We start from the raw sequence: 22,719 nt of genomic DNA, 5'->3' as shown, positions 1-22,719 counted from the left end.
AAAGAAATAAGCCATCTCCTCAGTGGGTCAGGAGGATCAATGTCTGCTATTCTTGTATGATGGATGTTAGAGGAAAAGGATTCCAACCTGGTGCAAATGCTTAATGGGATCATTCCTTACCTAAACTATTTATCTGCAAAATATCCCAAGATGGTGTCTCCTACTGCCTTAGTCATCTGTCTAAACTGAATACCTCCCCTGCAGTTACAATGTGTCAGTAATGAAAGAATATACAGAGATTCTTTGGAAGAATATTTTCTAGTCAATCTCCTTTTATAATAGGCATGCAGTGTTCATACGAGCTGCATAGAATTTGATATTGTAATATATTATTTATTCTCCCTATAGCCCCAGTGTTCTCAGCTCTGTCGTATGGGTAAAGACAACTCCTGCCTCAAAAAATCTGCATTATGAATGATAAACACTTGGTTTGGTCCATTCTATAAAACTGTATTGTGTTATGATGATAAGTAACATAATGATTAATATAACTTAGTGGTCAGTGTAAACCAGGACAAATCATGCTCACCATTGTTGAGTGTTTATAATTAAACTTTAATCTGACCAGGGTTTAATGTAAGCCCTAGCCTGTCCTGGCTTCTGAGGTGTTTTCAGTGTAGCCATCTAACTCCTTTGTTTCTACCATATTTGAACTTCAAATACAGCACTATGCTGTGGTAACAGTCAGGCCCTGCCAGGCAGGATGAAATGGAAATCACTATTATCTGAGATGCAAACAACTTTGTGACTCTTAAAAAAAATATTAAACCCCTTCCTGGGGGGCAGTATGAAAGCAGGGCAGCAACTTGATGGAATGAGTTACCCTCTATGTTAGAGCAGGTGTGTCAGACTTGCCTACGTTCCTGGGCAGGATCCAGACTGCAAGGAGCCTCATGGGTTAGATGTGGACCTGATGGCAGGCCACATTATAATGCAGGGGTGAATGCAGCCATTGCTTAGCCTCCTTCCCACCCTTGCTGATGACCATATACATAGGAGCTCCACGGCAGCCCCCATTCACACTCACCCTGCCCACCAACTTCCTGCCCCTCTGGGATCTCCATGGGCTGGACCCATCCTATGAGCTGTATGCTTGACATCTCTCTGGTAGGGGCATTTCATCAAACACAGAGGCAAACTAAAACTTATTGGAGCCCTGGGTGGGAAGAGAATTAATGATCCTTTCCATGGGAATTGGGCTACAGCAAGGGGAAGAGCCCATTTTTTTTCTCTTCCTTCTACCACTAGTGATGCAGAGGTGTGTGACACAGTTATCACTCACCCCCAAAGATTTATGGTGAGTAATATAAAGTAAAGATACTGCATACTTATTTACATGCTTTCCAGTGTCCAATATGCAAAAAAAAGCCAATGAACCTTCTTATTTGCTTTATATTACTCACTGTAACTGGCAGTGAGTGAATGAGAACTGGGTCAAAACTGAAGACGAGTTATCACAAATCTAGCAGTCCTGAAGCCAGGTATTGGGGAGCTCCTGGATCTAAACCCACTGGCACATATGTTAATCTGCCTATGATCAAATGTCCTTGTGTGCAGTGAAGAACTTCTCAGCCATAAACAGGAAAAAGTAAGTGTCTCAGTACATTTTTTCAATTAATTTTAAAAGATCACTGCTTGTTTCTTTTCAAAATTTTGGACTTTTGTTTTTCTGGAGTTATCGAGAGCTACATCCAGTCCAGGATTAGTTGAATTAGTTAAACCCACTCTGGTTGCTTACTTCTACAATTTATGTAGAACTTACATAACACAAATCACCACATGAGCCATGTAAAGCAAACAGTAAGTTCCTCTGAGGGAGCTGATGAATCAAACGTATTATCTCCTTGTCGCTGCTCGGGGGCCCGCAGCATTCTTCAGAAACAAACCATTCTTTAAAACACTGAATCTTGTCAAACTGTGAGGGACAAACACGTTGCTGATGACTGGTTGCTCCTCCAATACACTTTTGTGTGTGTTTTATTTGATTGGGACAGGCAGAATAAACATGCAAGCAATTATAGACCCCGATTCCGATTTCACTCGACTCCGGTTTTATAGGTTGACTGCAATGGAGTTACCCTTCTGTAAGTGGGGGAAGAAGCAGGCCAATAGAAATCAGGCCCAAGAATCAGGTCCATCTTCCACCTTCAGATAAGAGCCCTAATCACTGGGATGCAGAGCTATCCTCACTGTCTCTCTCTTTCTGGCCTACAAAATATTAAAGTATTTCATATGAAATGCAATAGCTTCAGCACAAGGGACTGAGGAAGGCAGAGGTGGGAAGGGCTCAAACCACTTAGATACAGGGGCATTTCCACCCCCTCCTCTGCCTGTATTTGAAAAGGACTGCCTCTGATTCTCAGCTTGTAAAAAGTTGTTAGCTGCTAAGACCAAGGGAGAGGTGATAGCTGTGAATCTTAATCAGCGAGGCACCTCCTTGTAGCATAGAATTAGGCCCTTTACTCAGGATTTCCTACTGGGTTAGGCAGCTCCCTGCACAGTGTCCTGGCTACTGTAAATCCCACTGTTACTCTCCCTTTGCATTGTATCAAGGAGGCTAGACACTCGACTTGATGTTATGAATTCTACAAGGTATCAAGATACCTAAAATTTAGGCACAGCAGTACTCAGCGTTCAGCACCTATCTCCCTTCTTGAATGTACTCCTCAGGGCCTGAGCAGCCTGCCATTGCTTTCATTTCACTAAATTAAGAAATTCACTAAATTAAGAATTGAGCTGTAATCAAAAGCTCACTGAATAATGTTCATATTTTATGGATTTTTAAAAATCATATGGATTTATATCTCATCCTCCCTTATTTGTCAAAATTGCACATAGAGCAATGTTTGAAAGTACAGCCAACATTTTCAGAGCCCAGGTGTCTGACCACTGCTATTAGGAATAGTAAAAGAAAATGGAATTGTGGTAGAATATGAATGCATTCCGCCCAGGTCTCTATCCAGTACCTTATTGAACTGCTGAGTACCAAGCTTTCTCACATTTTTACTGCTTTCATTATAATACAACATTACTAGAAAGTACTTTCCCAGATCTCTCTCTCTCTCTCTCTCTCTTTGTTTTTGTGATTTAATACTTCATGCTGTATTCAACTGCAGATGGGCACAAAATTTCCTAGATCAGATGCATATTTGTCTACCAAAAATTATAAACCAAGAATCCAGCACTTCTCAGCTCAGACCCTCGTTACTTTGATTTACAGGTTGATTCTAATATGAAAGAAATGGCACCAGCTATTCCAATTCAGTGGCTTTGACCAAGTCTATTCCTTGTGTCATCTGCTTGCTTAAGAGAGAAAATATATTTCTATGCCTTTTTGTTCCTGTTCTCACTACAGAGACAACAGAGCTTTGAGGAATTTAGCTGAAGTGCAGTCAGCAGCAGAAATGCTTACTGAAGCCACATTCCACGGGCAACTCATTACTCTGGTGCAAACCCACATTAGACAGTGGGCGCTGTACAGGTAGGGCTGGGGTGTACCCAGGAGTTAAATCTGGCCTACAGTATAGCTACTCAGTCAATGCAGCGTTAGAGGGGAAAGGACTCCATTTGAATTAGGTGTTAGGTGGAGTTTGCAGCCTTGGCAGTTAAAACAAGCATCTTTATTTGAAAAGAAGTCATAGGATCATATATCATTTCATCTAAAAGTTACTGAGATACAGTAAATATAGGAACCCCTGCGGAGATTTTCCCATTCAGTTTCACAATCAAGCCACACTTTAAGGTCTAGAGGGGTAAGGAGGCTCTTTATTCTTGAACTCTATTAAGCTTCAGAGTACCGGTAATTAAACATGTGCTTTGCTTTACTGAGGCTTTAACAAAAAGTCTAATTTGTTTCCTAAGAAGTTGTGAGGTCTGTCTAGTTTTATCATTTAAAGGAATTATTTATTATTGAAAATGTACCTCTGCAGGGGCTCAAAGTGGATGCAGGAGCAGAGGGCGCTTGTACACATAACAGGGGTTTAAATCCACAAAGTTGCATTCTATGCCCCTAAATTGAAATTGAAACAGTGTTTTTTTAAATGAAATCCACCGTTGCAATTTTTCCATCAATGGCAAGGGGCCTGATCCTTTCTTTTTTTTTTTTTTTTTGCTGGGGTGGGGAGCAGTTCCAGCAGGCCTGAGCTGTGGAGGGCCCCAGTCCTTTCTTCCACAGTGGCAGGGCCCTCTGTGGGCTGCCAGAGTGCTGGTTGCTGCCCCAGCCATCTTAAGGTTAGGGAAGAGTTGGATCAAGCAGGGTGCTGCCTCTGAGCTGAGATAGCACCTGGCCTGCTAGCAGCCTGCCTGGGTGGCCCCAGGGGCCACTGCTGCCAAAGAAGGAAGGACTGGGACCCACCACTGCTATGGGGCTGCTCGGCCTGCCAGCAGTTTGCCCCCAAGCCATGGGAGAGGTAGGCAGGCTTGACCAAAAAGAAAAAAGAAAGGATTGGGCCCCTCTCTGCTTCTGCCTGCCTTCAGCAGGCACTTGAATTTAAGGTTTAATTAGCATAACCTTTAGGTTTGTGGAAAAAAGACACCATACATTTTATAAGCATTAAAATATCTGTTAAAATGTGATTTTCCACAAACAAAATGGATCATAAACCGTAGTTATCCAGCATTCTAAAGGTGTTCCTGATATGAGAGTTCAGGAAGAAACAACACTGATAAAGTGCGCAGCTCAGCAATGATTTCCCTATCTGTGTGTGAAAATCTATTGAAGAGGAAACTAAAAAAAACACTGTTACCACTGATTTCTAAGCCAAACATGTAGTGACGTGTTCTGTATTTAACACTAAGCTTTCCTCTGCCCATTTAACAGTGTTGCACAAACTGCTAGTTTCGTGCCCCTGGAGGCTTGTCCAATTTACCTCAAGGAGAGAGTCACACACACACAGGCTAGGTCCAACTTGAGTTTATTGTTTGCGCAAACAGATCGACAAAGGAGCTGAGTTGCTCAAAGCAGAGTTGACCCCGAGCCGTGCCCGTGGTTCCACTTTTATAGATAGCAAACAGAGGGTTTCAGCGTGTCGCGCGATTATTGGCAGCCTTACAATTTCCTTATTGTTACGTCTTGCCTTGCAGGTCGAGCTCAACTTGTTATTGGTTATTGTTTCCTATCAAGTTTAGCACATGCATAGTCAAAAAGCAGAACTGTGGCAAAAGGTCCTGTCGCATGCGCAGTCCAAAAGCAGAACTGCGGCGAAACGAATGCCCCTTAATAACCTCTTATCTTGGTGTAACCCTAGTGCACTGAATAAGTATGGTTGCAAGATCTATGTGCAAAGCAAGCCTTAATCTATATGCAGAAGCTATTGCAAAATATGCTGAACACAAAAGCGATTGCGAAGGCATGGCGACCGAACTATAACTTATTTTTACCACAACAGTGTGGAAATGGGTTGATCCTGCCTGGCTGAGGTCTTTGGGAATCTGTCAATTAAAATCAATGGAAATAGCACCTGGCTCTCAAAGTAAGCTCCATCCCAAAATTTCCACTGATCAATAAGAGCTCCACAAGCAGAACAATGATATAATGAGTATATAACATCTCCTTTCTGGAAAAAAAAGTCATAATCTCTTCTACTACAATAGTTAGTTAGGCTGTTGGTGGTGAATAGTGGATTTCTTTTACTTTTTAAGACATTTTTTCTTTCTGTAGGAGTCAAAGAATAAAAGATTAAAACAAGCAATGTTGTTGATACCTTTATACCAAATGACAGGATTATCTGTCAATCTCTCTCTCTCTCAAATTTTTTGTACTCGGTTCAGGCATAACCATCCATTTGTGGTCCCTTGGTCCTGTTCAGCTTGCTCGGTGAGCTCTCTAACATGAGTTGACATTTATTTAATATTTATATTTTACATACACAATTAATTTCCATTAATTTGTTTCCATTTGTGTTTTAAATAGAAAACAAAGGAGGAGACTGATTCTGTAAATTCTTAAAGTCCCATGGTCTTCATTAGGATTACATATTAGTATTACTTCTGTCAATAATGGATGCATGATCAGTCCTTTGTCTCAGAAATGCATATTAATTTAGCACTCCAGTACAGAACTATCTTAGGGAGCTTGAGATAATGCCTGGCCTATTGGTATTCAGAATTGCTTTTAAAGTTAAATGGTGCTTTAGACCAAATTGAGTTCACCTCACTGATATGAATTATATCATACAAATCAATGGGACAAGTTTACTGGAATTTGACCCTCTACTCCAGCGAAGGGGCCAACCTTTTTGGCAGGTGTGCCACAAATTGGCCTCCCTGAGTGTCACTCCAACCTCCTTCCCCTGCCTGATCTGTTTTTTGTTCCCTGCCCAGTCTGCTGCTCTGCTGTCTGCTTCCTGACCTATCTGCCATCTACCATGCTACCTATTTCCCTCACCCCAATCTGCTGCATGCCACACACATAGGCTGCCTGTATCACGTGTGCCTTACTATATATATCTGAGCAGGAAAAAAGAATTAAAAGCCACTCAAAATAACTCTTTCTAATAGAGTCACTTACTCCTGTCTATATTGCTTCTCTTTGAAAGTTGCACTTCTGAAAACCTCTGCCCAGCTCTGCTCTTGTTGAGGTATCACTTGGACAATATTTATTAATGTATTTATTTGATTTATATGCTGCCTCCCCACAAAAGCCTCAAGGTGACCTATGCCCATAAAACATTGTTTTAGTTGCGTGCCTGGATTATCCTGCTGGGGGATAGCTTGTAACTGGGGGCTCCGCTATACAGGGAAGTTACTAGAATGTAAATTTCAAACACAGTAGCCATTTTGCAACAGCCCCCTTGTGCAGACACTTGCGTTGCACTAAGAACGCCTTTGTGTGTTTGTAATCAGTGTGCCACACTGATTTGGGGAAGAGCCTTTTATGCTCCTTTAGGGAGTGGACTAGTGGTTCTCAAACCTTTTAGATTCAAGGAACCCCGCAGTAGCTTGAGGCAGTGGTCAGTACACTCGGAGCACCCCTCAGAAAATGCCATCTCCCAGTTTTCACTTGTTTTTTGACAACAGAAAAATAATTGTACAATTCTTCTGCTTCAAGGAACTCAGAAAGACTGCAAAGGAAGAATGTTTTTAACTATGGGTTCCTATTTGATATTTCTGATCTTATTTTGTGAATAATGTTTGCATGCCTAATAGTGCTAACATTGCATGGCACCCCAGGATGCCATGGCACTCTGGTTGGGAATCTCAAAATAATTTGCAGAGAAGGTAAATTAGTACTGGTGGAGATGGGCCCTGAGTGTTTACTAGGCCCAAGGGCAAAGACAAAGCATGGGATGAATTATGACCCAGGTGTGCCATGTTCAAAACCTGGAGTGAAAACCTGACTCCACTGAAACGAATATCACAATTCCCATTGATGTCGAGGACCAGAATTCTACCGCCAGATCTTAGTACTATGGGCCCTGATCCTGTCAGTCCTCTACTTTAAGACTGTCCACTGATGTATGTGGGATGATGCACATGATTGGGTGCTTAATTTTCAGACAAAACTCTTTCAGTCAACTTTTTGCACCTTACAAATGTAAATCATATATTCACTGAATAATGAGAGGGATCTATTTCAGCTTAATTAATAATTATTTACTCTTTTAATGTTTTTAGTGATAAACTGCATGCCACACAAATTTAATCTGAGAGAGACGAGGTTATGGTACAAAAAGTTTATTTAGTAACACTTTTGTAAACATTTGAGGTAAATTAACATTTACATCAACTTTGTTCTTACAGAATTTGATACACAAGGCACTTCTTCAAAGACAGCACTTCAAACAGTTTGCTGCTTTTAGTGGTGTTTCAAGTCTGTGACTGCCCAGAAAATGCTCTACTTTTGTTGTGAAATTTTGTGATGTACAAGACTACATCCTTTGGCAACAAGAAAATGTTTTGAATAAGCTTTCTTATGCAACACAAGTTTTAATTGTGAGAAACGATGAAACTGGGAATAGGTTTGTATTTCTTCTCTCAAAATATGTTAATATTTGCTTCATAACCCCTGAAGGGCTGAAACTGCCAGAATTAGATTAGCACTTAAAACTAATGTAGTGGCCAAACCTGCAAATTATCTTTGAGTGTCTTTTTTCATATGATCATAATCCCATTACTATTGATTGTGGTAATTGCATTAGTAAAAGCTACTCATCTGAGACTGCAGGATTAAATGCTTATTTTTAGCCAGGGGGATGGGAAGGTAAAGGGAGGAAATGAACTTTGTAAAATCTTCCATAGTGTAACAACACAGTATTTCTCAACAAGTAGTTTGTCTGTGACTTCAAACAATACTGCCAATTTAGCACTTAAAGAATAGATGTCACTGCTAATTATTGTCATCAAACATCCAAACACGCATAAGTAAATATGTAATGTTGAAACCTAAATGAATTTGGTGATAACTTAGTTCACAATGGATGATTTTTTTTCCATAAGTGTGTGCTCCTTGTGTACCATATATCAAGACCCTGTATTTTAAACCGGTGGAGAAAATGTGTAGTATAGAATCCCCAATCTGAAATTAATTTTCTTTAATTGTACTGTCTTATACCCGAAGAGTTCCTGTATTTGATTAAAGGGTGTAGGTTTTAGCCATGTTGGTCTAAGGACATAGGCAGACAAGGTTCTTTGGGTAAATCTGATATCTTTTATTACACCAACTCAAATAGTTGGAAACATTCTTCTTTGCAAGCTTTTGGGTACAAATTCTACCCAAAAGCTTGCAAAGAAGAATGTTTCCAAGTATTTGGGTTGGTGTAAAAAAACGTATCGGATCTACCCAAAGAACCTTGCCTGCCTGTGTTTGATTAAGACTTTTTTTTAGGATTAAAGCATTGGCTGGGTCATTCTTTTAATATGTTACACCAATGTAAACTTCCAAAATAGTGTATTCAGTCCAAATGTACAGTCCGAAATAAAAAATTGAATGTAAACTTCAGAAAACCCAAAATTACAAGTAGAGTACACAATTCACAACAGAAAAAAAAGGAAAAAAATTCATTTTAGGAAAAAACAGCTTGTTCAGTGTTCAGGGATTTAATAAATAAAAAACGAGGGCCTAGAGCCTCACCTTATGCAAACTGAAACCATGGAGCAACGATAATTCACACCAGATGAGACTCTGGCTTCCAGTTTGACTAGAAAAGGACCTACAGGTTGGGTTGATGGTTTTTTGTTTGTTTTTTAAGATGGTTCAAATTATTTTACTGGTCCTACGCTTTGGTGTTCATACCAGAAGAATTACTGTATAACAGTGCACTTAATTAGTGATAAGTGCCTTTATGGATGTTAAATATATTGTGGCAAAATAACCCCTTGTATAATGGCATAAGGGGTTTCCTATACCTATTAACTGGCTTCAGAAATGCACCAGAGAAGACTCTGGCCCATTGTGTCTTTTCAGTGCATGCTACTTGTTTGCAAGAAACCAGAAGTCAGTGCTGAGAGAGAGCAATGATGTAAAGACCATCTCTTTTCTTCTTCATGAAAAATCAAGAGCTAGATTTTTACACAGTATATGTTCAATCATTAACAAAAGACAAGTTACCAGGAGATTCTATCACTGTCTTCACTGAATCCAAACATAAAGGAAAAAATTGTGCAGCAATAAAATCACCTGTACTTAATTTTTTGATACTGGTTACCAGCAAAGATAAATAGGCCCAAACACAGAAACGGATATAAAAATACGGTTGGCCACATATGTGTTTATTAATAACATTTTCTTTATATTTTTCTTATCTTTCATTGAAATTTATCAAAAATACTCCAAAATATATATAATTAAATTAGTGATTCTTGAAAATGATGGCCAATAGATCACTTTGAATTATTGCAAAAAAATAGCATGCCATATACCTGGTAACTGTTCAAGGTACATTTTTTCTGCTTCTTTTCTTTTACATATTTTAGCACATGTTTTTCTCTATTAAACTTTTAACACAGTCCGTAACAATTTTTCACACCATCCATCCATCCATCCATCCATCCATCCATCCAGTGAATATGATTACTTGTTTTGACTTTATATTAGAAGGCACGATTCAGCTGTTTTTTAATGACATTCCAACCCTGCTATGACTTACGCACTTGCTTTCAGTTAGGGACATGTGTAAGACTTTCCAAGATTGGGACCTGTGTAAAGATCAGGCCTGTTTAAAGTAACATCTGCTACCATTTTATTTTTTAAACAAAGTATGACAGACAAATTGACCTGAAAAACTAATGAATGTTTCCACCTACAAACACTGTCCTACCACACACAATTTGTTACTTCCTGGTGTTTAAATTGTTTTCCTAACCTGCCTTGAGGTGTGAACTGAGTCTGATTTTAATTTTTATTTAAAACAGGCACTTCAGAAACATGTTTTTGAACATTTAAATGTGTGCCTTCTGCCCACGTTCTGATTAAAAACATCAATATTTTAATCTCAATAACTTACATTTGTACTCCTCCATCAGGGAGAATTCTATACCTTCAATGGGAGTTTTGCCTCATTAAAAAGTGTGAGAACTGGGACCAATAGCACTATATGGGATCTCATCTAAATCTTTTCTTTAACTTTGGATCAAGATAAACATATGTTTATGTTGTACATAGCAGGTCAGATCCTGAAGTTGTTACTTATTCTTTACTCAGAAGACAACCATTGCTTTAAATAGTAATTACATGAGTAAAAAAATGAGTAAAGCTCTCAGGATTTGTCCCACCAGTGAGACTGTTCAAAGTGATTCAATCACAGATCTAATCCTGCAGCCCTCCAAGGGTCAATGCTGCTCCTCAAATCAATGGGAGCTTTTCCTCTGCAGGATTAGTTACTAAAAGTGAAAGTAAGAAACAGTATCACATTCAAAATTAAATTGTCCGTAACCAAGACATTTTCCATTTTACACTTGTTACAGCAGAACTTAAGAAGCCGGTGTTAAAGACACAACCTGTGAGTTGTAGCCTAGCTTTGTTTTATCTACCGTTTTTTCAAGTCACTATTGATTTGGTCTGGAGGCTGTTAGATCAGGTTGCTCCTGGGGACACCGTTATAATTGCATTTTGCCCCCCATCCCTATATAACTAATGGATCTTTTGCAGTTTCCCAGTCCATATGATACCTGAAAATACCACATGCCACAAAAGTATTTGAACTCTATGCAGGATGAACCACAGATATATTTCTGCAAGTGGCAGACTAAAGCTGACCTCAAGCAAGCTCTAAGTATCTCTGCTCTTTTGGTTTTTATATATAATATGGATGCAATCCTGCAGGACCTACTCAATAAGACTTTTGCTTGAGCAGGGACTACAGGATTTGGGACCCTATGTAACAATAGGCCAAATTCTGCACTCAAGCCTAGAAATAACAGAGCATATATTCAAAGCCCTTCTTTAAACTGAGGCCTTAGTTACACCAGAACACTGCTAGAGACTACACTGATTTCACTTTACAGTGGTGCAAGAGAGTATAGAATTTGGCCTCTTGAATGTTGATGCTGTCATCTAAAACATGTCATTAAAACCCAGAGATGCACTTTGTGTGACTGTAGCAATAGAATGACTTGACAATTATCACAACTGCTAAAATGTTAATACATCTAAAAATGTTCAGGGCTAAATGTTGTCCCTGTTTACATCCAGGCACCCATGCTGACTACACGCTAGCTTCATTGGTGTGGGATGGGTGTAAAAAGGACCAGAATTTAGCTATTTGCTTGTAGAAAGATCTATTATGGCTTAAAACATAGAGAGTTCATGAGAGGATGCTTAAAACTTGACACTTAAATCATAGCTACTGTTCATATGCTATTTGTTCATCAGCATATCAGCAAATGCAATATATATGCAATCTCTATCCCCAGACCGTTAGCAGTACAAACCCCCATCACATGATCCTTGTTCACGCAGTAGGTCAATTGATGTCAGTGAGACAAATGGCATAAATAGGGGCTGCAGAGCACGAGCCCTAATATTGAAAGAACTCTTTAAGTCTCTTTAGGAGATACAACAAATATAAAAATTTAGTCTGTGTTGATGGAAAATACTTTTGCTAATTGTTTAGTAAAATAAACCTGTTATGGGAAAGATATGTATGTGGGGAGAGGCAGTTCGCACTTGTAATCTTCAGCAAGAGGGACCTGATCCCAGCTTTGCCTGAGAGAGGATCACAGGAGCAGGCCAAGCCACTGAAAATGTGCAGGGTTATTTAAGTGTGCTTACTGCACTGCTCTAATTATAGCAGCCCAGCACTATGGCAGCAGTTACAATACAGCTCGACTTCAGCTAACTTAAATTTGCATTGGAACTACCAGAACAAAAGTTGGATCTTTGCCTGCCCAGCTGCACCCAAACTTTTCCTCAGCTTGACCAGGCATTCAAAATGTTGATTAACTTCCAGGACAGCATTTGGTATAAGGAAATTAAGAATTTATGCTCTTTTAAAGGGAACTGTCTCCTTAGATAACATCCAACCACCAGCTTTTTAAGGAAAATGGACAACTCTTTAAAAAGCTCACTTGTATGTATGCATGTAGCCTCCTCCCCCCCACGTCACTGTCCTGCCCAAACTCCACTTAACTTCAGCTGCAACTTTTTTTAAGTAAAGCCTGCAAAATCAGAGACTTAATCCTGCTCCTATTGAATTTTATGCATCTGGGTCATGTCTACACGTGCACTAATGGGCCTATGGCACATTGAGTTTAGTACCTGTAATAACAGGTACTAACTTAATGTGCCTAATTGGCATTACTGTGCAGTAGTGCCAGTGTACATCTTAGGTGATGCTAATTCTCAGTAGACTAACTTTACTGCACATTAGCACAGCTTTCACTGTGACGTGCTAATGCATAGTAGAATTAGTTTACTGAGCTTTTAGCATCTTGTGTAGACGTGCCCATGCTGCAATTTCCTTTAGTGGGATCAGAATAGGACCCTAAACCCTAGAAGATCACCATGTTACTCTAGTCATTTTTCCCATAACAGGCTGTATTCTATGTTTGTGAGTACTGACTTGTAAGACTGTTACAATTTACTGTAGGAAAGGGCCACTTATCAGCACATAGCAGGAAAGAATGTTGCTACAAATGTTTAATGTGACTAAAATTGTTTCCCATTACTTTCTCCTATGAGATCAAGGATCAAACTAAAATGTATAAATACACTGTCAAGTAATTTTTAACAAACAGATTAAAATTATTCTAGAAATGTTCAGATACTTTAAGATGTGCACTCAATGTTACTTCTACTAAGCATTCCTTCCAGCTGGCTTAAGCTAACTTTGTATCAGTCTAAAACACTGAGCTCTATACTAATCTATTGTCAGGCTACAACATACAGGGCCAAAATGTGATGAAACTATAATTCTTATTTTCTGAAGTAAAACTGTTGTGTGCAACACTTTCTGAGGTGTGTGGTTTACTTTCTCTCCTTCTCTAAGCAATTTCAAATGTCAAAATAAAAATAAAGCTAAAGATATTCAAAAGAATCCATGTGCTTAAAAACATTGTGTGGTCATGGTTGGCAAATACTAGATAAAGGTAAACTAGGCACTTCCTTACAGGTCAAGAGTTGGGGGAAAAACAGAAAGATGAAGCTCAGGAATAATTAAATCTACTATGGGGTTACCCAAACTTTGTCTAACTAAAGGGCTGCATTGGCAATTTGCCATGAACATAAAGGCTGCCCTAATTCATATTAAATGGAATCACCCTGCTCTGTCAGGTTGGTCCACGGAGATGACAGGTGCCACCAGGCCATGTGCCATTCTCATTGTCAGGGAAGTGTGGTTTAAGAGAAAGGAAAGAAAGCAGGACCTCAGAGTTCACACAGGGGAAAGTGGAAGTGAAGGCAAGGGTAAGATGAAAGATGACAGGCACAGGAGCACAAAATGTGCTAATGTTTCTCTTGGGAGAGCATCAATATGAGGGTGCATGCCCAGCTGCCACTGACACCTGTCATCTGTGCAGACCTCCCATCTGGATGGCACTGAGAGTTCTGTCACTGACATCAATGAGTGCGGGTTTGGTCCCTTGGCCCATGGGCTGTGCTTCAGCCACCCCTGACCTACTAGAAAATGTCAATATTTATCCCCACTACAACTCACAGAGTGCAAGAACAGCAAGCTTCAAAGTTTGGAACCCCAGCCTCCCTCATCCCCTGGCCTGGGGTCTGGTCTCCCTCCCACACCACGTGGTTCCCCATTACACTTTGCTTTTATCATCTGCTTCTCCCAGCACTGGAAACCATGCTACACAGCCAAGTCATCTGACCTGGCTCTGCTGCTGCTGGACTTACTAGCCCTGCTTAAGCGCCGTGTGTCTATGAGCAGCGCTGGATCAGGCATCTCCACTGTGGTACAGGCAGGTGACATGGGTGACGCAGGCAAGACAGGTGAGGCAGGTGATGCAGGAGAGGCGGGTGAAACAGGCCTTTCCTCCAAAGGCTCCTCTTCCCCTTCTATATCCCACTTGCTTCCACTTCCCCCACTCAGGCTGGTACTGCTGCCCACACTGTTGGCTGCTGCCACAGGTAGCTCTGGAGGTGGTGGTAGTGGTGGCTGCTCAACTGGCTCCTCTGGCTCTGGAAGCTGTTGTCGGACACTGCTGGGGGTAGAGGAAGCTGCTGAGCTGGAAGGTGGTGGCTTCTTCTGCTCCTCAACTGCCATGTTGGCCCAGTTCTGCTCAGCAGCTGAAGCTTGGCTGCTGGCATTCAAGTAATTGATGACAGCCAGTGTGGGCGTTGGGATGGGGGTTGGCGTTGGGATTGGTGAGGAGGCTGGGGTGGGGGTGGCAGTTTTCTGCTGCTCCTCAGCAACTGGGGGAGCCACAGGATAGCTGGCTGCAGAAGGTGAGGCAGATGGTTGTGCCTTAACAGGGGACTCAGCATAGTAAGGTGGCACAGCAGCTGGAGTGAGCAGAGGGGTGACAGCTCGAGTGTCAGGCAGAACAGGCAGGGCAGCATGGGCTGTTATCACTACTGGTGGTGGTGGAGGCATGGATGCAAGCTTGGCATCTCCTTCTATTATAACTGGTTCCACAGCTGTTATGGTGTCAGGGGTGTAGTGGTTGGTCATGCCCTGCTTGAGCTTCTTCCATCCCAGGTGGTAGATCTCAAGCATGTTGAGCAGCAGTGAGACACAGGCCACCACCAGCATGAAGATGATGAAGATGGTCTTCTCGGTGGGCCGAGAAATGAAGCAGTCCACGATGTTGGGGCAGGGCCAGCGGCTGCAGCGGTAGAGAGGCTTCAGCTCAAAGCCATAAAGGAAATACTGGCCCACAATGAAGCCCACTTCAAAAAGAGTTTTGAAAATTATGTTGAAGACGTAGGTGCGGAGCAGGGCACCCCCAATGCGGATCTTACCACGCTCATCGCGGATCGGTAGCTTCTCTTTCTTCTTGGGAGGTGGCTCCTTTTTGCTGACACAGTTGTTGTTGCCTCCAGCTGCTGTCCCCAAATGGATGATGTCTTTGCAGCTCCCCTTCCTTTTCAGCTCTTCCTCTTTCTGTTTCTTCTTCTCCTCCATGCGCACAATGTGGAGCACGTGGCCCAAGTAGATAAGTGTTGGAGTGGACACAAAGATGATCTGCAGCACCCAGAAGCGGATATGGGAGATGGGGAAGGCTTTGTCATAGCAGACATTTTCGCAACCAGGTTGCTGAGTGTTGCAGGTAAAGTCCGATTGCTCATCTCCCCAGACCTCCTCAGCAGCAGCTCCCAGCACCAGGATTCTGAAGATAAACAGCACGGTCAGCCAAACTTTGCCAATGACCGTGGAGTGCTCCTGTGCATTCTCTAATAGTCTCCCCAGAAAGCTCCAGTCACCCATTGTTCCAGACTTCTAACCTGCAAGGAGAACAATAATAGCAATATTTGTCAAAGCAAACAGAAGCCAGTCTCCAAACAAACAGGTGAATATATATTTTCTTGCCAACATGTATTTATTGAAATATCTATACATAGGGAGGGGTATGTATTTGCTATTATATTACTAAGTAGCCTGTGTGTATGTGTTAAGAATTACATATATAATAGGGGTGTGCAAAATGGGCCCTATTCAATTTGGATTCGGATTCGGCAAGAATTGGGGATGGTGATTCAATTCGTTGATTCAGATCACTGTTCCCGATTTGATTCGGCTGAATCCGAAACTGAAGATTCAATACTGAATCAGCGATTCGGACATAGACACAGCTTTAAATGTTTTTTCTACGTACCTTGAGGTACCAGCATGGCACGTGAACACTGCAATGCTAGGGGGGATGGAGCGATCCACAGAAGTGCAGGGGGGCCCACCACATGCTTGGTGGCGAACCCAGAAGTGGGCCGAAAGTACTTCTGGTCGACTTCCAGGTCTGTCGAGAAGCGTGCAGGAGGACCACCCCCCCACGCCCCTCCGGCTCGGCAATCAGCCACGGGGGGACCCCAGGTACCCCCCCAGGCCCAGGAGGCACTAGTCACTGAGCCAGGGGGCACTGGGGGGTCCTCTTGCGTGCTCACCAGCAGACTCGGAAGTGGACCAGCAGTGCTTCTGGTCCACTTCCAGGTCTGCTGCCGAGTGTGCTGGGGAGCCCCCCACGCTTCTGTGGGATACTCCATCCACCCCAGCATCACAGCATTCTTGAGCCACCAGCTACCTAGAAAAAAAAACATTTAAAGCGGTGTCTACGTCCAAATCATTGAATCTTTCCAAATCCCTCTGAATTGATTTGGAGGTTTCGATTCGATTCGGAGAGATTAAAGGATCTCCTGATTCAATTCAGATTTGGAGATTCAGACACCAAATTGGGCCAAATCTCTGCTAAATCAAATCAAGGACCGAAGCGTCACACATCCCTTATATATAATATGTCAGAGATGACCATAGGTATATGCAAGTGGTGAAATTCATTCAGTTAGGATCTTACATGTGATGTGTACCGGTGTAACTGTCTTGGTATCATTGTAGGCAACACAGACTCAGACCTCTAATTGCTCATAGAAGGATTTAAATATCAAAGTCCCTGCCTACTGGCTTCTTTGCTTCCCAAATTGCAAATATGTATCTAATTCTTCTTGCCTGTTTTTTGGGGGGAAAAGGGGATACTCAACAAATTAATGAATCTGTAGATTTCTATGATTATGTGATTTATGTGATCATTGATATTATTATTGCAGCATGTAGGACAACAAGGCATGAACCAGGCACCTGAGGTCCAGCTAGATTCTGTACACGTAAAGAACCAAAAGCTAATTCATGCCACAGGATCCATTTGCTCTTATGCTTTAATTATTCATGGGAGCATGTATGTTGAGAACAAACATGTTTCCTTGTAAACCAATTGCTTTACTTGTTTAAGAAGAAAGAAAAATTTGAGAGAGAAACCTCAACTATAGATGTAAAATAAAATATTAGAAACCAAGGATGAAAATGATAAATATTGCAATATTTTTTCTTCTATCCTGTCATCTGGTTTACAGTGAAAGCATATGCTTCAGTAAGAGTCTTTTGCCAACCTGCTTTATCTTAGGATCTCTCATACCCTAGTTTTTGCTGTATAAAGTTATTATTCAGCAGAAAAATCCCTTGTGGCCTTATTCCTACAGAGAAAAAAATGTTGGCCCTAAATTTTCAAACATGTCTAGTGAACCTGAGCGTTTTTGTTTTCTGCTGTTAGATATCTCTAAAGCTTCCTGACTCTTAAAGGGCAGACGTTCAATGCTGTCTTAAACTCAATTGCTTTATTCAGCTGTCTCAAGCTGGACACCCAAAATAGAAGTACCCAGATTGCTAGTCAATTTTGAAAATGGAAGTTATAATTTGTGTATTGCTTCCGTGTGGGGTATGTGAAGGAAGTGCATCTCCCCATCCTTGTAAATTTTAATACTTTGGACCATCTTCTGTGTTTTATATGCCAGTATTTGCTGTTTGCACTGCTTTCAGAAATACCTAAATAGTACATCTTGCCCTTACCTAGCAGCTTGCAATTCAAAAGAATGTGTATACAAAGAAAAATCAGTACCTGTTTTGTTTATATATCCAACTATCTCTTCTGTTCAAAATATTTTTTATAAATTGGTAAAATTAAAATTTTGCTGCAGTGGAATTAGATTCTCTCTGAGGAAGCAGATATTCTAAAATTTACATTCCTTAATGTAAAATAGAAACTGCACATATAGTCCACCTGTGTCTGTGAAATTCTGTTCTAATAAATTACAAGAGGCAAAATGCCTTATCTCAGATATGTTTATAGGAATTTGGAGTTGTAGTGTGAGTGTGTATCAAAGCTTTGATTTATCAAGGTATGCATAACAATTTTTGTGACAAAACGAGACGTGCTTCCACATGTAATTATTTAGACATTCACATTCAGTTTTATTTCAGCAACTCTTTTTCTTGATTTCTTTGTTGTTATATGTAAAATGAACCACTTTATTTTCTCTAAGGATTAACATGATCAAAATAAATTCTTGGTGATAAAGCTACATTGTATTTCTGGTTCTGTTCTTTCCTCAGACATCACAACCAATTATTTGAAAATATTTTATTCCTTTCTTCCTCCCTCAAAAACAAAATTGTGGATTTGAATTCTACTGTTGTGGTGCATCTCTCAAAGGATGTCCATATTTGGTTATCATCATAATTAGAACTACACAGCAATTCTATTACAAATAAATGAAGCTTTCAAGTTTCAGAACAGTATTCTTCTATATACTTCAGTGACAATATGTAGTTCTTATATAGTTTTAGCAGATTTTAAAGTAATGATAATTTTTTTCCTTTCATCTTTGAAAAAATTTTTGTATAGTTTATTAAAACACTAGCACTTTTAGCTTTGCAAGCTCCTTTTCCATTACAAGATGATAGTAGGAATGTTGCTAGACAATAATCAGGGAATTCTGATTTAGGATTTTAGTGCTTGTGATCCCAAATTACTTTTGAAGATAAATTAGGTTATATTCATTTGATTACATATACTGGATACAAATATATACTTCTCTCAATGTATCAATGCAAGAATTAAGCTTGAGTATGTTGGTATGAACTCCTATACTTTTAAGTGTTTACATTTAGTTTAAGTTCTTAATTTTGAATTTCTTAGATTTATGATTGCTTGTTTTGTTGGGAATTAATTTATGAACTCATGGAAGTATTAACTTTGGGGACTAATTAATTAGCATGGCATTTGTTTACTTTAAATTATATGTATTTTCAGTTGTGCCAACAATTAAATGAAGATTTAGTGTTTAAATTATTTTAAAGTATTTTATGTGAAAAAATTGATAGATATGTCTACTGAGCTGAAGGTATGTAGTTATCACCCTGAAATCAAGTTTCCCTTTTTCTGTTGTATACTACGCTTTTTTGCGCACACAGCCTAAATTATCCCTTTGTTCTCCCCTACTGACTAGACCCAGTAAAAATTTGGGGAAGATAAATATTTAGGACTAAGAATATTTTTCTCATTATTCCTCAAAACGAAAAGTTTCTTCTTCAGCAGAAGCTGGCACTTTAAACTCTCATCATTTTAGTGAGACTGGAGCCAGAGGCTGCTCTTAGTAAAGATGGCCATTGCCTCCATTGTTCCCCCAAAAGGTGAAGCCACGGTCCCTTTATGAAAGCTATGGCCTCTGTACTGTCACACAGCAGAAAAGAGAACTATGCAGAACTGGTGAATGGAGGTGGTAGCTATCTCTGCTATAGGAATAACTTGTGGTGTTAATCTTACTGAAAACAATGGGAAGTAGTGACATGTCTGTGAGCATCTCTGAAGGAAAATTTCATTAATACCAATAATCCTAAACCAGGTATTTTCAATGATTTATTTCCAATTGCATTAGGAAAACTTATAGCCTTTTTTGACATGCTTTAATGTAGCCAAATCATTTTTGCTCTTTGATTATTATAAGAAAGTGTGACAGAATAAATGTAGTAAAGCAGTTATATAAATATTAATTTTAATTCATAAACAAATTAATGGATTTACTTACATATTATCAGAAAACGCTTGTACTGTATTACTGAAAAAGAAAGTGCTGTTAAGTGTGAGAAGGGTATGTGTATTCTTTAAACATTATAAAGAAGGGTTAAGAGCTGACTGAAATGTAAAACTCAGTTCAGTATGCACCAGTGCCTCCATAATGTGCATACTACATAGACAGTTTTACTATATCTCCACTTGACTTGGGGTACTCATTATCTTTGAAAATCAGACCCAGCATTTCCCATCAGGATCCTAGCAGCAGTGCAACTCTACAAGTGTAATTGGAAATGGCAGTTTTTGCCACTAGTAACCTAAACCTGCTTTTGGCAGAGTTTGATGATACAGTGGTACTAATATTGGTATGTACGGTGCATGCACACTAGTGCTCCAACCATTGCTACCAACTCTTGGAACTGCTGTTATGCTTTACTTGTTCTCGAAAATTCCAGTATAAGCACAGCCCTGGGGACACATTTGCACATAAAAGAAAAAGTAAGGCCAAAAAGTTCTACAGATTCTTGAGTTTAGGAATTATTTCCCTCCACTATACTCAAATATCACAGGTCATAAAGGATGACAGAGGAGAGACCCCACCACTTCACCCCCAGAGCCACTGAAGTCAACAGGACTTGAGGGTGCTTAGGACCACTGAAAAATCAGGTCACATATTCACGTGCCTACATCTAAATCCAGGCACCTAACTTTGAATTGCCACTTCTGAAAAGTATAGGCCAGGTAAACTTAAATCTTTATTGTGCATGTATTTGTTTTTGCAGAGCTAAATCACATCTTAGCCTCTGTGCTGAACTTCTGCCGATGTTACTGTGAACTTCATACACAAATCTAGGGAAATATATAGCCCTAAACTTGAACATCATTTGTATAGGTAGGTGTGATTTCTCTTCTTTTTACTGGCTGAGAAAAACAGGTGAACCTTTTACGAGCCATTCTCTGATTCAACATTAAGAAAAACAACAATTGCAAAGGTCTGACTCACTCACACAAGCAGTTTCTTTAAGCCAATGACACTGAAAACATAGGCAGTTCTGCTTAAAAACCAGTGAGGGAGTCTACTTATGAATAAATGGCACAAATATTACTCACTACGTTTGATGGAAGTACTCGAATTAACTGTGTATGTGTGAACGCATATGCTGGATACACTTTTTGTGCGCGCGTGCACATGCACAGCCACAAAAAATATAAAAATATTTAATATATATATTTATATATTCAATATATATAAAATAGTCATAAATTATGATGTCTGATCTCTCACAATATTTTATTTTTTATCCAGGAGGAAAAAAGATAACTCACTGTTATCCGCACAGTTGGCCAATTATTACTTCTAACCACACTTTTGAAGATACAGCAAAGTTACATCACCATATATGTGCATTTAAAGGTTTTATATATAATTCTGCGCATATAAAAAAACTTCAGACTTTCAGAATTGTACTCCTCTTATACATATGATCAGAATCATTTTGTGGAAATAAATGTATTGCTAAAATATAATCGGGTTACCTACATCCATTATTAAGCAAAATTCCCTATCAGTTTTAATAGGAAGATCTTTAAAACTAATTATATTGGTTTTCGATATCATAGACATTAAACCCTTTTTAAGGATATTATTCCCTAATTGCGCACAACTATGCCTCAAAAACTATGTGCAGCACACGTGCATACACACACAATGTTTTGTCCAGTCTCATTTTAAACATATCTTAAAATGTAGATGTCCACAGCATTCCCTCAAGACCTAATAAGTATGCAACTTTTTACCTGAAATTCATCCTTAATTTTACCTCATCATATTATTCCTCCTTTTAGACTACCTCCTATTTGTTTTAGATTTCATAACAATCTCTCTACACGTTAATAATTTAAAACAGGTATTTAATGAGAAAAGATCTTCAAACACTGAAAATATTACCACTCCCACTTTAATTTAAATGCTCAAATACCTCCGCCACGCTCCTGTTTTTGGTCCCTAGCTGAATGCTACGATCTGAAGCCTGGAAAGGCAGTTCAAGAGCCGTGACACTGCACCAGGTTTCCAGCGTGTCACAATCACAAGAGGGAATGATATATTTTGCCAGTCATGTCTTCAGCTCAAACTTAAAAAAAAAGATGCAATGAAAATCTGTTTGCCTGGAATAAAACTGATACAGATTATTTGCGGTGAATATGAGTCTCTGGCCCCGGTTCTCTTCCTTTTTTTTTTTTTTTTTTTTTTTTAGGAGGGGTTGTCAACGGATTGTTTCACGAGAGTTTCTTCCTTTAGATTCATCTGGTGAACTCATGTTACACGCTAAGGTTTCAAGAGTGTGCCCTTCACCTAACAGCAGAGTACTGGCACCGGGCAACCCTTGCAGCCAGTGTATTTCCCATGATTTGAAGGGGTGACCACCAGCCCCTGCAGAGGTCTCACTACAACCCCCACGCACTTGCCTCCAGGGCAGGTTTTCCCTGGCCGGGGCAGCTCAGGGCGGGAGGCCAGCACCTGCCCCACCTTGACACTGTTGAGGGAGAAAGAAACCCGTGAACATAGGCTCTCCCCGCTACATGGCGCTCGTCAAACTCCGCCGTGAGGAGCTAGCAGCAGCCGTGGCTCAGACCTGCGGGGCTGGGCGGCCCTGCCCGGGCTCCAGCATCCTAGCAGCAGGCCCGGGGGCTCTGACACGGCCCGTGCGGCGGGACCCCGTCTCCGGCGGCCCCGGGGGGCAAGCAGGCGGCCTTGGAGGCGCGTGTCTCGGTCCT

The 22,719-nt window shown here is 40.3% G+C and overlaps 1 protein-coding gene across 3 annotated transcripts in view; it reads right to left on the bottom strand.

Moving 5' to 3' along the window:
* Positions 1–22,094, bottom strand: part of GJA3 (gap junction protein alpha 3) — a 60,073-nt gene extending 37,979 nt beyond the window's left edge. The window contains exons 1-2 of one of the 3 annotated variants that reach the window (XM_006017649.2): positions 21,924–22,094; positions 14,282–15,832 (exon numbers count right to left, since the gene is read on the bottom strand). In XM_006017649.2, coding sequence (XP_006017711.2) covers positions 14,282–15,815 — 1,534 coding nt within the window. In that variant the 5' untranslated portion in view covers positions 15,816–15,832; positions 21,924–22,094. Of the gene's footprint in view, positions 1–8,780; positions 15,833–19,957; positions 19,991–21,923 lie in introns of those variants that run through there. The other 2 variants (XM_025196654.1, XM_025196655.1) reach the window with 2 other exon arrangements.
* Positions 22,095–22,719: the final 625 nt, after the last annotated feature.

Source organism: Alligator sinensis, unplaced genomic scaffold (genome assembly GCF_000455745.1).
Source record: "Alligator sinensis unplaced genomic scaffold, ASM45574v1 scaffold777_1, whole genome shotgun sequence".
Classification (NCBI taxonomy): domain Eukaryota; kingdom Metazoa; phylum Chordata; order Crocodylia; family Alligatoridae; genus Alligator; species Alligator sinensis.
The sequence above is the reverse complement of the archived record's forward strand: the minus strand, read 5'-3'. Positions and strand labels throughout refer to the sequence as shown.